The following is a 17,299-nucleotide window of genomic DNA, read 5'->3' as shown; positions in this document are numbered from 1 at the left end:
AACCGCACACGTGGAAGCTGGGATTTATCTTCATTTATGGGAAACGCATTGCATGTGCTTGCAGAGCTCCCCGTCTGCAGCGATGGTGCGCTGCATTCACGGCAGTGACAGTGACACCCGCGCTCGTAGCAATACCGCGGGCTTCACGCGGAGCGGGTGAGTGCGGCGGTAGCTCTTGCTATTTGGAGAGGATTTGGCAGCTCAGCCGGGAGCCTGTGAGCGGGGTTAGGTGTTGGCAGCTTTCAGCTCTTAGGAAGGCAGCGAGGAGTCAATGTTTCCAAAAAGCCACTGACAACAGGGATAAGTGAATTTTGCATGGCCTGGTTTCTGGAAGAGAAGCCCTGCACTGAGCATTAGTAAATTGGGTTTTTTTGCAATCAAGCCACAAAGGAAAAGAATGGGATATTTAGTGTATTACATGGATTAAATTATTTTATTTTAAAAGAGATGACCTTTTTTACAGGAAAACTGTTGTCTGCCCAATCATTGACGTGATCAGCGATGACACGTTTGAATACATGGCTGGGTCCGATATGACTTATGGAGGGTTTAACTGGAAACTTAATTTTCGCTGGTATCCAGTCCCCCAGAGAGAGATGGACAGAAGGAAAGGGGACCGGACCTTGCCTGTGAGGTAAGGAGAATGGATCGAGAACACCGTGATACTTGATTCTATTAGATACTTGTTTAAGTAGATGATAACATCTAATAATTAAGATTTTGCTGTCATATCAGAGAACAGATAGCCATGGTACACCCTTCAGTGTATGGAAGACCAAAGTCTGACCTATCCTTAATGCTGCAATTTAGTTATCAGAGCTGAGTAAACTCATCTGTATTTTCTTTTGAATGTGAAATAAAGTAAAATACTATCTGCTCTGTAAGTATTTGAGTTCCCTCCATGTTTGTTTTTTGCAAATAACCTGTTGAACTTATGCTTACAGACGTTATCACTTTTTTGTAATTTAAAGCACTTATTAGAACATATTTCTGAAATGCTTATCTTTGAGCATTTTATCCAAATATTTTCTAGTGACACTTTACATGCCTTGAAATATATGCTTTTATTGCCTAGAAAATAAAATTGACAGTACACGCCCAGTCAAAACTGATCTGTCAGTATGTCCTGAGTTCCTGTGATCATTCCCGAACTGTCATTTAACTGCTCAAACCAAGGACTGTAACGAAATCTGTGGAAAAATTTTAAATGAAATTGAAACGGAATAAATTGAATAAATTACTTGTGATGGGTTATTTGCTCAGCTCTAATAGCTTCTATGGTCTTCATGAAAACTGAAAAAAGGTTTCACAAGTGGATGTAATGGTTTCAAACCTGTCTAAGAGACATAATGAAGTTGAAAAAATTCCAATCCCGCATACCCCATGATTGTATGCAACAGGCAGATAAAGAGAGAGCCAACTCTTGTGACAACAGTTTACAGCAAAGCTTTAAGGAAAATTTCCAGGTAAGACAGTGGATGGGCAAAGAAAAGTTTTTCATAATTGCTTTTGCTGGAAATGGCAAAAATTTGTCATTTTATGTCCTTCAAAGTCTGGAGTCAGGGAAGTGTTGGATCCTTTTTTAGATTTCTTCCTTGGGAAACCATCTCAGGAACCATCTTACCCTCTGCTTCTGTATGTTGTGAAAGGGGAAAGCCATGCTATCACTGTTTAAGTTGTTGTTTAGGATACAGTGGTTAGATGTTTTTGCATAATTGAAAGGATGTCAGAGGAGGTTTTCTGGGTTGTTTCGTCATTGTTTCCACTCCCTCAGGACTGACTCTGGCATGGGGCTGCTCCGCAGCCTCCTGCTCTGCTCAGTCTCTGTGCAGAACACTACTTTTTACTTCCGTTTGGCTCCTGCCCGCTGCGTGAAGCCTCGCTGGCCGGTGGGCACAGCCGCAGCACGTCGCTGGTCCGGGCTCGCGCTCTTCGGCCGCGGCTGGAGGTGGCCGCGTGAGCTCGGCCCCAGAGCATCCTTGGCAGCAGTGTGCCAGCTCCCGCGGAGCCGGCCGCCAGGGATGGCGGGACGCTGTCCTGCCATTTTGGGTACAAAGGATGAGTGAATTCCTCTTGAAAATGGATTTGAGGGAGTACAATAGCTTTCATTGTGCTAGAAGCAACAGGTTTCCTTGAGTTGCTAAACAAGGTTACCTTCCCTTGCCTTAGCAGACCTAAGGTGGTCTTCATGAGGAGTAAGCAAACCTCAAACCCTGTTGCTGGTAAATAGGATTTTTTTTAAACACATGAGCCATTTTAAATGCTCATTTTGCTGTGCAAAGTGATTGTTCTTTTCCTGGTAGCATGATGTGGAGGGTCAGCAGCTGAACTTCCATTTAATTCTCACGCTCGGGCCAGTCCCCAGACCGTGCTGGCAGTGGTCTCTCTTTGTCCCTGCGCCAAGGAAGTAGCCGTGTGTCTGGGCTCCGGGAAGGCGACTGCACAAGAAAGATAGCCTCTTTCCTCGGGAGGGGTCTGGGGAGCAGAGGGCCGGACCGGGACTAGTTACAGGCTGCCCGTGCTGGAGGAAGTTCTGCGCCAGGGAAGTTCTCCACGGGTCCCCTGCGGCTGAACTGTGGCTTGTTTTATGCCACCTTTAATCTGGTGGAGCCCAGTTTTCCAGAATGCCTCCTTCCAATGCCTTGTTTAAATTTAAAATGCTTGCTGTTTAAGTTTAAAATGCTTGCAAAGTATTTGACAGAAATACTAGAGAAGTATGCAGGGCATAGGGCTGCGCTCATGCATTTTACAAAGCCTCAAATAAATTGCCTTAAAAGCAAGCTGTGTCCCAGAGAGCAGAAATGAACTTTATCATCAACAGAAGCAGGATGATGGAAATATTTTTGACTTCAAGAGAGCTATTTTCCTCATGGACTAAAATTTTATCGCGCTCATCTATGAAGTCCACCAGAAGCTGTTTGATTAGAGCCGAGGTGTGTGGGAAATCCTGGGAGTTAATTATCCTGCCCACCTCCACAAGGCCATGCCGTGCTGGCTCTGCCACTCACGCTGCACGGCTGCTTCTCCCACCGCTTGCTTTGCTCTATTTATCCTGTCTCTCTTATGCCGAGTAAATTCACAGACATATGGAGTTTTCAAAGAGATGCAAATCTGAGTTCATATTTCCTTTTTTTTTTTGAAATAGAGTAGTACTTAAACTTAATCCAGAATCATCCTTGTAATTGACTGTTAAAATGATTAAAAATCATTTTAATCAATGTGTCAAAACAAAATGCTCCCTATTTCCTATCTCATTTTCCCTTTTATATTATGAGGAGGGAACCAGAAAAACGAGTGAGCCTTGCAGCTGCCTTGATCCAGTCTCTTATTGACCAAGGGAATGAGCTGTGAGGGTAAAGACCCTTAAAAAGAACAAGCTACCATGCATAGCTCTCCTTTAAACACGGAGACTGCGAACTTGGACAACTCATCTGAGCATAACTGTCATGAAATGAAATTTAATCGCCCGCAGAATCCTTGCCATCCCCACGCTATTCGTCCTTCCCAGTCAAAATTAATACATGACATTTCATTTGGAAACACTAGCAGCTGGTGGAAATTCTGAGCAGGCTATAATGGCCTTCATATAGGAAACAACATTTAGTAAATCATCAGCTGCTTTCAATACTAGCTGGTATTTCCAAATGCTTCGAAAAAGCAGTCCAAGAGATCATGGCAGTGCATCAGCTTTGAGGAGTCATGAAGAGAATAGCAAATTCAGCATCCAAAGAGGAAAGGTTTAATATTTCAGCTAAGTGCAGACTGCTTTGTGGCAGCTGTTGCTACTTGAATACCCCAAAAATGGAGGAATAAAACAAAACAAAAGCCTTACCTATACCAAAAATTTACAAATAAATTAGTGAGTTCATTTTTTTCCATTTCTTGTAACTACGCTTTCTGTCACATCATTTCAACCTCATGCAGGTTGAGTATGTGTGTATTCATATTTTCTCTTTGTAGTCAGTGTAATAAGTGTAGAATACATAAAGATCATTGAATTATGTTTGTTTGCATATATATGTAATATAACCATTGTGCTCAAATTCTTTTTGATGCACTAAAACTCCATGCACTTGGAAGAAGCATTTACTCAAAATATTTGCCCTCCATAAAAACATAATAAATTTCTACCTTTCCTTTTTATGTTTAATATCATAGTGCATACAGTTTCAAATGATTTATTTATATTATTTGTATTATTGCATATATTTCATATAAAGAAGGAGATCAAGATAGTTCACTCCTAAGAGGAGATCACTTTAGTCAGTATGAGCAGAGTTCAGCCATCATGTACTCTGTGGTTGTTAATGCCAGTGAAAAGTTAAATACAAAGATGCTGTATTTTTAAAAGCAGATATCTGCTTCTTTCTGGTTAGTAGATATGAAACACAGCTTGCTTGTTTGCCTAAGGAGTTAAGAGCTGTTCAGTTTGTATGTTAGGGATTCGAGTCAACTGAAATAACCACCTTTGCTGGAATATTTAGAATTAATGGGAAAAGGTTAATTAATTCAATGACTGGTATTAAAAACCTACAGCTAATTGTCATGCAGTATAGCTGTAAAAACTTCCTTACTGTCATCTATTACAAAAAGTTAGAGTTTGTTTATCAGATTTTTAGCAAAGGGAGCTGTGGGAATGTGTAGCTGCCTCTCATATTGACGAGTGATACCTCGCCTGGGGCAAAGTGAATTCTGACCTAAGGTACCTACGTGTGTGCCGTTGTTGTTGCTGTTCTTCACACGCTAGTTCCTAGCATTTTGGCCCCTTTTCTTCTTTTGATTCTTAAGCGCTAGTCTAATGTCCTTTTCCTTATTGCTCTTTCCTTGTTCCTTTCTGTCTGGTTTTCTGTCGGGTCATCTGTCACCATGGTAGCTTAATGTTTTCAACGATAGTCTAAAATGGTAACTTTAACCACAGAACTCAGTTTCTGCAAAGGTAGATGCTGATCCCAGTTTACAGCTTACGGCTGTAGCAGTAAGGATGCAGACAGAGCAGTCCTAGGCGCTGCACAGAGGTTGTGCCACCCCCTTCCCAACTTCCCGATGTGCAGAACTCAGGCGTGAGCTGTGACTTACGGTGCAAACGGTACCTGGGACGTGGAGATTGCACGGGCTGCCGGGTGTTCCTCCAGAGCAAGGCTTCTTCCTTTGAAGGTGCACTGGAGCAAACCCTGGCTCTGTAAACTTTGTGAACGATTAGAGCTGTTCCAGATGTGCTATTTTAAGTGCAGAGCCAGTTTCCTCTGGTCACAGGGAGCGTGGGGGGCTGGCTGTGCCTCGGTGGAGGTGGTGGCCAGAAGCCCGCTGGTCTGTGAGTGCTGGGAAGCCCCCGGGGAGCAAGGCCTGGCTCCAGGATTTTGCTCCCTGTTGATTCAGTGGGAGTAAAGTGGACAGGACAGAACAGTTGTTGTTCTTTTAGCTGTAGGTAATAGTACAGTGAAGGTACAAGTTAAGGCCTCCTGCAGATGATGAGCTGGATGTGGAAAGATCTGTGAATTACTGAAATAGAGAGTTTGGGGCAATGCAGTTGGTCCTCAGGTGTGGCCTGTCTCTATTTCAAAGATAAATGTTCACGGAGAGTGCCAGCTAAATCAGATACTCTTGTTAAATCTTTCATTAGTATTTTTTTAAAAGCCCTCGCACAATGTTTGTGCTTTGCAGAACATCCTTTAAGCGAGTTCGTTCCTCCTCCTGTGGTTTTGCCTGCAGCAGTACTGTCTGTGCTGCAATCAGCTAACAAACATCTCGTCTTCGTACATCTACAGTATTAAAAAAATAGTGTTTCTGTGCTGGACATATTGCAAGCTCTCCACAGCACATTCCTCTGTGTATTTCCACATTTGCCCATAATTTTTATAAGCTGAAGACGCAGCAGGCTGATACTCACTTATAAAGACTTGCTAAAAAATATTTTCTTTCTGAAAAATCTGTTCTCAAGCATCAGTTAGTTACAAGGAGGAGAAATACAAGATGAAATATTGGGAGCATGTTTTAGTTATCTTATTAGGATTATGAATAATTAAACTTAGATTTGGTTACAGCTAACACTGCCTAGGTGATGTGCAGTGGTTTTAGGAACTGACGTCCAAAGAAAATCTGATTCCAAAATAAATAAATAGCGGTGTTATTCTTTAGTGATGTTACCATTGTTGAAGAAACAATACCTCTAACATTTGCACTAGCTTGGGGTGCAGCGTTCTGCCTAGTTTACCAGCTCTGCTGCGTGCCGGGTACATGCTAAAGCTCAGAGAGAGGAAGGAGGACATGGGTGGCCGGCACGGTCGGCTTTCCCTGCGGCGGGTGCCGGGTGGCACTGCCGCCACGGCTGCCTTGTCGGGAGAAACGCTCCTTGGAGAGGAAGGGTGAGCTCCCTCCCAACCATGCCTTCGGGCTGCCTGCTGAACTCCTCTGTAAGAGGGTGAGTTTTGTTGTAGGTTCTTGGGCTTGGATCTTCGTTTTTGGCTTGGTTGCTGTTCGCTGCAACTGGACTGAGATTGCTCAGAATTTGCACGTCATGAAGCGCTAAACAGCCGTCAGATGAGGCCTGTTGATTTAGTCATACCAACATTGACTAAAATTGAGACGATAAACTGACAGCAAGGGCCCTATGTCTCGCACACAATCCATGGGGATGCATTTCCTCATCTGGCACCTTTGTTGAGCGTAGGTTACGTAGACAGTCATAGTAGAAGGACAAGCACTTAGAAATGGGAATCTGGGGGGCCGCTTGGGACATCTGCACCCAATTCAAAGCGTGGAGGAAGGAGGGCAAGGTGGCACCAAGCAGCACTGAGCAGCTCCTGGTCCATGGCCCCTTTGACATGGACGGGATAGTGCCGGAACGGGGCTGGACCTGAGCTCCTGGGCCCCTGTGCGGCTTGAGACACCCCTCGGGGTCTAGGTCGTGGCATGCTCTCATCTCCATCGCAGGCACAACCTGCTGAGCCACTGGAATGGAGCAAAGTTGGGGTGTTTTTTTTTTTTTTAAGTACTTTTGTGATACTCTGTTCCCTTTATAGGAATCTGAAGATGCAGGTACAGGAATGAGTGTCTTGCTGGCTGCCAATAATTACAGAAATGCAAAGCAGACATTATCTCCAAAACAAAACTAAAATTAGGTTTGAATGGTGATTGGAGTTAATCATAACCTATTACTTGAGTTGCTAATATGACTCCAAAGGGGCAAAATATCACTACTAGACATGAAGCTGACGGAAAAAATGAAGAAATCCTTACTCTTTCCAATATTAATGTTTCATCTGTTTTTACAATTAAAGCTATGCAGATCTGTTTATGCAACACATTAAATTTATATAGCAGAGCATAGTTCTGGCTGCTGTGTTACATTTATTTAAGAATCACTGGCAAATACTGGTGTACAGTTAGCTGCATTTTGCAGCATGAAAGTCAGCACTTTCAATTTCAATTAGCAACTTATTAGGAAAACACTGTTTGTTTTTCATAAATGCCTGTTGATGGCATTTCAAAAGAATCCAGTCCTCGATGCAAATTCAGCTGGATCGTTCAGAAATTGTTTTAGTTAGCAGTGATTCTTTGCAAGGATGGAAGTCTTTGTGCAATTTATAGAGTTTCTAAGCAGTCAATAATACAAATTTCCCTTAAATTAATATTTCACACTGGTAATCACTTGGTTCCACCTCGTCCCATTAAAGTCCGGCACCGCTGTCGGAAGAGTTCAGTGCTGCTGGTAGCACCGTGTCCGCACCCCCGAGAGTGGCTAGGCTTGTGCGTGAGCGTGTGTGCGACACCCACGTTAAACAACCCCAAGCAATAGCAGGATGGGGGTGCGCATAGCCGTGTGCATCATCTAACGTTACATGTAATACATGCACGGAAGATCTGAGAAATTTCCAGGCAGCTCAGGTTCAGGGAGTGCTCGTGAAGCCCCTTTTCCAGCTTTTCCGGCACGAGGCCAGGGTGGTGCGTGGGTGACTTGCACGAGCACAGGACTCTGGGATGGTGCAGTGGCACCAGTGCAAAACCAGCGGCAGAAGGGTTCCCTCAGGCTGCCCGAGCCCCTGTTTTACCCAGGCATTTCCCTGTTTATGAAATAGAGGGACTGACTGGAAAATAGTGCAAACCTTTTTCCTTTTTCACTTTCTATTAAATTAGTTTTCCTAAATTACACGTGGATCTTTACTGTTGTGTTGGCTCACTTTTCGGAAAAGCACTAGGAGCATTGTGCATGCTCCTGTTTGCACGAGGCCGTCTCCAAACGCAGCGCGCTCGTGGATGCTGAGCTTGGAGCTGGCAGAAGCGCTGGGAACGCTTGCGCTTCCCGCTGGATCGGGGGCAGAGGCCTGGGGCTGCTCTGACCAGGGTTTCAGGAGGAGAGGACAGCTTTTAATATTGAATAACACATGCTCATAGTAGCAGCCTTCCCAAGCAGTTTACTAAATAAGAGAAATTAGTTGAATGAGCAGGCTGCTTTTTGTGCCGGCATCCTTTGCTTTGGGTAGGGGCTGCAGTTTCTTGCGTGTTTGTGTGCGTGTGCTCATGCGCTTGGAGATAGTACAAGGGTATCCACTTCAAAGAGCAAGTCCCCTTCCCTTTGTTTCCAAAGTTGAGTGTAGAAGTGTGGCTGTTATTTAAATGGCAATGCTTCACTCAGGCATTTTGACGTTTAAAAAAATAAAGGTAGGAGATGTGCCCAGAGGTCCCTGTGCAGCAAAGCCCAGCAGCGGGTGGGAGGTCAGACCTCGGCAGGGCATTTGGGATTAAGCACATCTGTCTCTGCTGATGGAGGTGGCACGGGGACAGTGGCCGCACGTCCCTGTCCCAGGGGCCAACGAGGGCTGGGAACGGCGGCTGCTGGAGACACCCCCATGTCCCCGCGCGAGTTGGGGACAGCAGCTCTGCCGGGGCATGGGGCCATGGTCAGCCCCTCCGAGCAGCTGCTGCGGGGCAGCTTGGCTGTTAGAAACAGCCTAACTGGGCTGATGCTGTCCCGGGCACGCTTGTGAGCCCGGTGCGTTGTGCACGGCAGTGCCCGCAGGGACCAATTTTGACTTAAAGCCCATGCCTCAAGCAGCCCTTCCCACCGTGCCGTTGCGGGTGTTTATGGCAGCACGCGTCTTGTAGAAGATCTATAGCTTTAAGAGTATATAGTCGTCTTCGAAAGCAGCTCAAAGCTGAGGTTCTGCTAGCCCGGAATTAGGGCAGTGACTCAAGGCCGTGTCCCTGTTAACTCAGATAAGCGTTTTTCATTTAATGTAGAAGCTAAATGCTGAAAAAAAAATAGAGCAGCTATTTCCAGGGAAATGGGACATCTTTACACGGAGAGAAGTTGCACTCTGACTGGATTTGCCTGTTGTAAGGATTTATAATCCTGTTAAAAGAGATTATGCCTGGTAATTTTATGCACATTTAGTCTCCCTCTAAGGCAAAGCTAAGGCATTAAACTCTCTTCACCAAGCATTTCAGATTGGATTTTAACTGCTGTTCTGAATGCAGAAGGCCAAAATTCCATCCACTTTGCCATTACAATGCTGCTGAAATAAGCTATTGAAATGTGGTTTGCACCCGGGAAGCAATCCTGGAGCTCTGCTTTTGTAGGCAAGACGCTCATTGGCTTCAGTGGGAGCTTTGCCTGAACGACAAATGCACAAAAGCATGCATTTGAAACCATGCTATTAGTGTTTTTATATTTAAATTGCTGTACATAGAATATATTTATAGTCAAAATGTCTGAGGAGATATGTACTGTAGTATCACTTAATAAATCCGCAGTGTCTTTCAAAAGGTATTTTTCTTTTCTTTTCCTTTCTTTTCCTCTTTTTTTTCTGTTTGTTTTCAACTAGGACCCCTACTATGGCTGGTGGCCTATTTTCTATTGACAGAAACTACTTTGAAGAGATAGGAACTTACGATGCAGGAATGGATATCTGGGGTGGCGAGAATCTTGAAATGTCTTTTAGGGTAATTTCCGTTTTCCTTCATTTTATGTCAACCAACACAGTTATGCTGTTACAGTTCCTACGTTGCAGATAGGGCACTCTCGTTTCATGCAAGCTGTGGATTAATTTAAATTATCAAGGTACTTGGGGATGCCTCTTTGTAGTATTTTGGTCTTTTTTACTGCATGAAAAATTTCATTACTATTTGGAAATTCTTACACTACATTTTGAGGTAATATGTATTTTAGTAATATCTTTTTGTATAAAAACAAGGCTTTCCCTGAGAGTTAGGATTTGTACTAACAAATGCTAACTGACATAAATAAAGTATAAATGTGTATAGTATAAAAAATCCAAATGTGTGTTTTAAAAGAAGTTTTCAAAAGTGTATGTCATCATGAATTTGCAAGTTCTAGCTGTAACTTTTATTCTCTCATATATATGAGAGCCAAGCTCTCAGAGGAACTTCACATCCTGCAGAAACGTGGCTTTATTTCTGTCAGTGATAGGTATTTTGCCCATGACAAGAGTAAAATCTCTTTGAGGGAAATGAATTTATTTATTAAATGTCCTTTTGTCACAAATGAAAATTGGAAAATTTAGACTTTAATAAACAAATTATTGGAAAGGATATTGAAAATCACATAAAACATCTCTGATGTATCACAATTTTTGCATGTTAATGTAAGTATGCAAAATAAAACCTGGTATACCCATCTGATTCCTATACAACATTATGGTTATATCCTTCTTTTCTTTTTTTTCTCTCTTGTTTTCAGGGTTGGGGTTGGTGGCCTATTTTCTATTGACAAAAACTGCTTTGAAGATACCAAGCAGATATTGCTAGAGGAAATCAGCTGAGAATTTGGAAGGTTTTTCAGGCCATTTTCTGTAAACTATACATCACTCACCTTCTAGTAAAGCAGAAGGGTAAACATACCTTTTCTGAGTGCTAATGTTTTAAATCAGTGGATTTCCATATTTTTAGATTTATAGACCTCTAAAAGTATGCATTGAATGTATGTAGGCCCCCCCATAGGAGCTTATTTTCAACTTAAACCTGTTGACATTAGGTTTGTTTCTCATATCTTTAGAAGAGATCCATGAACCAGAGAGGCAGTAGCAGTGTTTTAAAGTACTAAATAAGTGTGTATCTTTGGTTAAATGTGCATATTAGTGCTGTTCACTCTTTATTGAGTATCAGAGTAAGGGTCGTGATTTCTGATAAGTGCAGTTCATCAAGTTCACTGAAATTTTTCAGTCAGAGCTGTTGAAGCCTGTTGAACCCTGACGGAGCGAGTCCGGAGGCAGTAGGTTGTCGTTGCTTACCGAAGGCCTTTTGCAGAAGCCAGTGCTCCGTGCTGAAGAGGCTAATATACGTGATGCTTTTTCTGGAAAAATGCTGGCTCTTCGTCATAACCGTTTTCTTTTGTATAAAACTAGCCCTAATACAAGGGGACAGACAAAGCGATTTTTATTCAGAGTGCATAATGGAGAATATGGAAACTTGTTCTTTACGGGCTCCTATTGACAGTGGTTATATTTTTTAAACAAAGATGCAAATATTGATAATTTTTCAGTCAGGCTCTGTAAATGCAACAACAAAATAATTTACATTTCCATGCTATTTTCCCACTCTTGTGCATAATATATTCTTTATGGCTGGAAGCACTTGATTTTCTGCTGACAGCAGCATGCGAGCGTGTATTTAGCTTCAAGCATATGCTAATGAAATAGCCCGAATAGGCCATTCCTAATGCATACTCTTGCTGGAATATATTTTGAAAACCTTTTCTGAGAAATTTAGTTACCTAATGGAGTTCTTTTGTCATCATCTTGCTCTGTTTTACTGTGGCTGCTCCGAGCTGCCTAGGACGTGGCCGAGTGTCGTGGTGGCCAGGAGAAGGCTTGGGCACCGTCGGCAGGGACCAGCGCGGGAGGCAATACCGCTTTGGCTGCTTACGGCTTTCGAGGGAATGTCTCACCTTTAAAACCGAGGCAATTTAAAGGACGTAAATTAACTACCAGCCAATGCAGTTAAATGGAGTAGGCCAATACCATGCAACTTGTGCATAGTCCCCAGTGTGTCCCATTATACCCCAATTCCTTACTGGGTAAAATGGGACACTCAGACTGGAAAACTGACCTACCCTTGGTGCCTGTTGGGTCCTGCTGGCACCTCAGAGCCTGGGCCGGGAAGCCTGGGCGTGCGGCACCGCGGGGTGTGCAGCACCCTTCACCCAGCTCCTGCTCTGCACGATTTGGGGTTCATGCTGGTGGGTGGCTTGGGGTGGTCAGGGGCTCTGCAGAGGCCAGCAGCAAATCTCCTCGCCTTGCACAGCGGGGCTCAGACCTCTGTGCTCGATACCACCTCTCTGGCTCGGTTTCCTGGCGAGTGCTGTAATCTGTATTTTTTTTTTTTCCCCCCCTCGGGCGATCATTGCTTGAGGTCTGATTCAGTTTGTGTTTGAACGCTCTCCAACGCCGAGGTAGGGAAGAGCAATCCGAGGCCAGCGGCTGGCTTAATGCACGCAGCTTTTGTGAGAGCTGTTTTCATGAGATGTGAATTTCAGCTTCACGTTAAAAATGTCTGTCAAGAATATGTGGGAAGACCAAGACCGATAATAGCAATGTTCTCAGTAGAAAGTATTAGTGATAAAAGCTGCATTTACAACAAGAAGCTTTGCAGTTATTCTTCCTTAACTCATTAAAGCCAGGGCAGGGAGAGGGGGGGTTAGGAAGCTCCTGAATTTTCTGATGAACTCTTTGGGCATCACATTAGAAAACATCATTTTATGTCTTACTTCAGAAGATTTTCCCACTTAAGCTGGAAGAAACATTACCAGCTTGAAAAGCACGCATCAGACTAATAAGAGGGCATGGCATCAAGAATAGAAATAAAATGATATGTTTTCAGCACAGGGAGATTACCATAGAAATGGAAAACATCTACGCTAGGCTGTTTCTTAGTGTTTAGGGCCTTAATATTTAAAGGAAACCAAACACAAAGTAAAACATACTGAGTAAGATTGAGCAAAAAAATACACAAGGTTTCACAATTTAAAAATATGTCTGATGAAAAAATAGATCTTTAAATTTTTTTAAAAGCACATTTTTCTATTAAAAAAAACCCACAGGAATACAGTGCTTCTGCAAAGCTTTCATTATTTTTTATTAGCCCTACCGAAGCTTACTGATGCTGCTGGCCTTTACCCAGAGCTGCATAACAAGCTCACACCTTGCTCTGCACTGGGGAACCCAACAGGTGAATCTTCATTGACTAACCAGATCTGACTCTAAAAATTTAATAGCAATCTCGATGTCCCTTTTGGTCCTTCCTTTTTTGCCATTGCTATACTTCTTACATGCTCTAGTCACAGAAAAAAGTATCAGCTGGAAGTTGCATCTTCTGAAACACCCGTGTTCAACAACCTTGAGTACTGAATCTATAGAAAATAAAGGTACTTGTGTGTCTGAGAGTGCCGTAGGTATTTCTAGGGTCGGGAGACGAGGGATCGGTGCTGCAGAGCTCCCACGGTGGCTTTCCCATGGCAAAGTCTAGGTCACACACAGCAAAAGCAGTTTGTGAGCTCAATCAGTGCTCAATAAGTAGGGATTTAAGGAAATTCCCTTAAAACTACACTGCTGCTCCAAACCAAAATGCTGATGTGAAGAATTATATGTAGGCAGTATAGATTGATCTGCATGTTACTGTGGAAAGTTACGCTCAGGTATCAGCCAGTGCTAACCCACAGTTGAGTCCTATACAAGTGTTACATGTTTAGGTATAAAGTTCATGTATATTATTTACTTTCTTCATAAAGATCTTTCAGTCCCTTTGCATGGAAGATTCCTCACATTCAAGGTTGTTCTGTTGAGAAGAATCTCTGCAAATGCTGTTGTTGCCCAGCTTGGTGGACAACCGCAGGAGGTGGTCTCCAGGCTCGCTGCGGTCAGTCTGTCACCAGTTGGGTCCCATCCAGGCTAGCAACAGGGGAGATTCAGGTTCGTATGGGTGCTCGTGCATCAGTGCAAAGGGCCCTGGGGTGAATGAGCTGCGGGTCGCTGGTGCAGACCCAGCTGACCCACTGGGACTGACCTGAGGTCTTAGCAGGTATCTATGACTTTTATGTTACCTATTTATTTTTCAGTGTTTGAGTTTCTCCTCAACTATGTATTCATCATTATTTACCCCTCTTACGTCTTAGTGTACATTTTATCCTTTTCTAAAATGGTGCTGAAGAATTCCAGTTATCCACTGGATTTAGGCATACGTAAATCCCTACTGGCTATGTAGTTATTACGTGCTTGTCAAACCAGAACCTGCTCTGGGTGAGGGAATTCAGACAGTCATGTTTAATGAAGCCTGCAGGATTTCTGTCTAAGATCTTTATAAACTAAAAGTCATTGCATTAGTGAATGTGCTGAGACAAAATCAACAGAAAAAAATCAACTGAATAAAAAGTAAAAATATCTCATAGTATATTCGTATATGTTCTAACAGTGACAATTCTTCATCATGAAGCCACTTGCATTAAGGGTTTTGGTTTTCCTTAGCTGACCATCACTGAAGTAATGGTTCTGTCGGTCTGTTAATCCATGCATATGCTCTTGTTATTGCTGGTGTTCGGTTTTCTTAGATGTTCCTCAGCAAAACAATTGCATTATTGTAATAATACTGTGGAAAGTCATTTGATAGTGAAATAATCCAAAGAGTAGGACATAGCTGACATTTTATATTAAATAGTGCTTGCTTGACTGCTGTTAAAATACAGAAGTTGTTTAAAGCCAGGGCTGTGACTCTTGGCTTTCTAAAGCAGAAGACATGTTAAATCTCAAGGAGACGTAATCACCAGGATAACAGTGGTAGATAAGAGCATTTTTTTACAACCTACAGAAAATTAGTCACAGTTATTTAGTCTTTAGTCTGGCTAAAGAGCATCTAGGAGGCTGGTCAGATTCATCTGGCAATCATTTATTGTGAACATGCAATTATCCAGGAAGTTTGCTGGAATATCTCATTAAATATGGGAAAATGCTGAAATTAATCTGGTTTTGAGAAAATTAGTAGAAGCGGAGTCAGCCATAACTACAGTTCTAGATCTCGTATTACATTTGGTGTTTTAATATTGAGGGAGGTTTAGTTTTGGTGTTGGTTTTGTATTCAGAAAAAAAAATAGCGGAAGCGCGTCCGAGCTTCCCTGGGCCTTGCCCCGTGCCCGGATCAGCAGCGTGGGCTTCAGTCTCCTAATGCGGGTTAGCGACACGCGACGAGAGCGTCTGTCACGTGGGGAAAGCGGCCATCCAGCTCCCCCCCCAAGAATTACACCTGATTGTGGTTAATATGTGCTACCGTACCCAATTTCCTTATCTCTAGATAAATCAATATTTGGTCTTTTAGCAGTGCTGCTGCCCATTGCTGAGCTGCCTTTAATGATTCCTTTTGTAGGATGTCTTTTAACGATGGCGGTTTGACAGAAAGAAATCCTAAGGAATCTCCTACAGCTGGGGACAGGAACTTTATCAGACTGCAGAAAACATCCTTTATTCTTAAACATTAACCGTGTTTTGTAGTTTCACCATGGATTTAAAGGAAGCAGTGCAGCGGTGCTCGGGAGGTACCGCATTCATCCTCACTCACTGCCTTCGTCTGCCAGGCACTGCCAGAGTTACAGCTTGGTCACATACAGCATTGGAAACTATTAATTCTTTTTTTTTCTTTTTTTTTCTTTAACCAGTGTTCTAAACAGTGTCATGTTTTACAGCAAGTTCTTTAAAATTCTTTGCTTTTTATTTTTTAACCATGCTAGAAAATTACTTTAGGAGAGATTTAAAAGCCTTAAACTAGATAGAATTCTTTAAACATTTTTCATCTTCTGTTAAATTCTCTGAGTGCTTTTTTCCCCCAATCAGAGAGTTCCCTGAGCACTTGGTGTTGAGAAAGGAGCTCACGTAACTTTGGACAGGGTATTAAATATAATCTGTGAGTCAGAAAAAAAAGATCGTCCTTTAGAAAGATGGACAAAACAAGGCTAGAGAAAGTCAGCGCATATTCTAACAAGAATCACATGCTGTTTAGTCTTGGCTTTATGGCTGATGTTGGAAGTGTAGACTAGTCTGCCGATGTTTCCCTATGTATTTCCTAGTTAGTATGCTATACTAATGGGTCTTCTGGGGTCTCTGAAGTTTGTTTTGATGGTTGTAAGAATTCAAATAGTAAGTAAGGGGCAAAGATGCTTAAATCGTTTATCTAACTTAATGTAGTATCCTATCTTTAGAAAAACTCATAGTATCTGTAAAAGCCTAGCAAGTTATGCTGGGTCCGTGCTGTGCAGCAAAATGGGCCCTTGCTGCGAGGAGACGAGGCAGAGCCAACGTGCAGCCGCGTGCTTGCAGCCAGGGAGGCTGAATGGTGTGGGTGAAGCTTTCCCGCATATACACGCAGGATTATTAATAGTGAATTTTTAGACTGACTTTATGTGTGGTCTCAATTTTCAGCTGCAAAATTCTGGGTGTAATAGAACATTTAAAAATCCTTAAATAAGCAGTTCTAGTACAATGGTTGATTTAAACGTCTAGGAGACGAGCATTGCGTGAGTGTGGACGTAACCGTACAACCCGGTGTAGTTCTTAGGCTGGCAAGGCTGCACGCACACAAGATTTATTTTCAGAAGTATGTCATGGCATTGAAAATGATTGTGTGTGTTCATAAGCAGGATTTGGGCTATATAAATCCCTAATCACCTGCCAAACACTCAGATTGAAAATCTACCTTTGTTTTTGAATACTCTTTAGATGTTTGACTATATTGACTAAATTTAAGAGCACAGTTTGCTTACAAATTGTACCCAAAATAGGTTTGTATGCTTAAATTTAAGGCATACAACATTTTCCCCTTTCTTTGGACTGCATTATATTTTTTATATGTAAAAGTTTTCATGTTTGTGTAGAGGAATATATTCAAGATACGCCAGTTCATTTAAGTTCATTATAGAGATCTTTTATACTGGTATAAGCGTTTTCATTTTTTTTCTAAATATTACTTATGCATCGTTGCATAACAGCCAAGAAGTGTAACTTATGTAACTTTCTGATTGCCGTAATCTTTGGGGATTTTTTACCGTAGCTCTAACCTGTGTCTATACACGTGACAGACGTTTAATCTAGTAGCACCATCAATATGCACGGTCAGAAGAAAAGAAAGTTATTTTCTAAAATGAAGTACATAAAATTATTAACATATGAAATGTTTGCTTTTTCTGTTTGTATCTCTTTAACCTAAAATTTTAGTTTTGTTTTAACCTAAAACTTTAAAAAGTAGTGTATTTCATTTGAAATTAGCTTTCCTCGTTTTGCATTAGGAGGAACTTGCATGGGAATTA

General features: G+C 42.3%; 1 protein-coding gene across 4 annotated transcripts in view; it reads left to right on the top strand.

Annotated features, from left to right (window-relative positions):
- GALNT13 (polypeptide N-acetylgalactosaminyltransferase 13) overlaps positions 1-17,299 on the top strand; it is a 157,939-nt gene that overhangs the window by 78,527 nt on the left and 62,113 nt on the right. For all 4 annotated transcript variants that reach the window (XM_026103041.2, XM_026103042.2, XM_026103043.2 and 1 more), the window contains 2 exons: positions 464-634; positions 9,822-9,939. In XM_026103041.2, coding sequence (XP_025958826.1) covers positions 464-634; positions 9,822-9,939 — 289 coding nt within the window. The remainder of the gene's footprint in view (positions 1-463; positions 635-9,821; positions 9,940-17,299) is intronic.

Source organism: Dromaius novaehollandiae, chromosome 7, assembly GCF_036370855.1.
Source record: "Dromaius novaehollandiae isolate bDroNov1 chromosome 7, bDroNov1.hap1, whole genome shotgun sequence".
Lineage (NCBI taxonomy): Eukaryota > Metazoa > Chordata > Aves > Casuariiformes > Dromaiidae > Dromaius > Dromaius novaehollandiae.
Note: the sequence above shows the minus strand (reverse complement) of the source record. Positions and strands in the feature narration are given on the sequence as shown.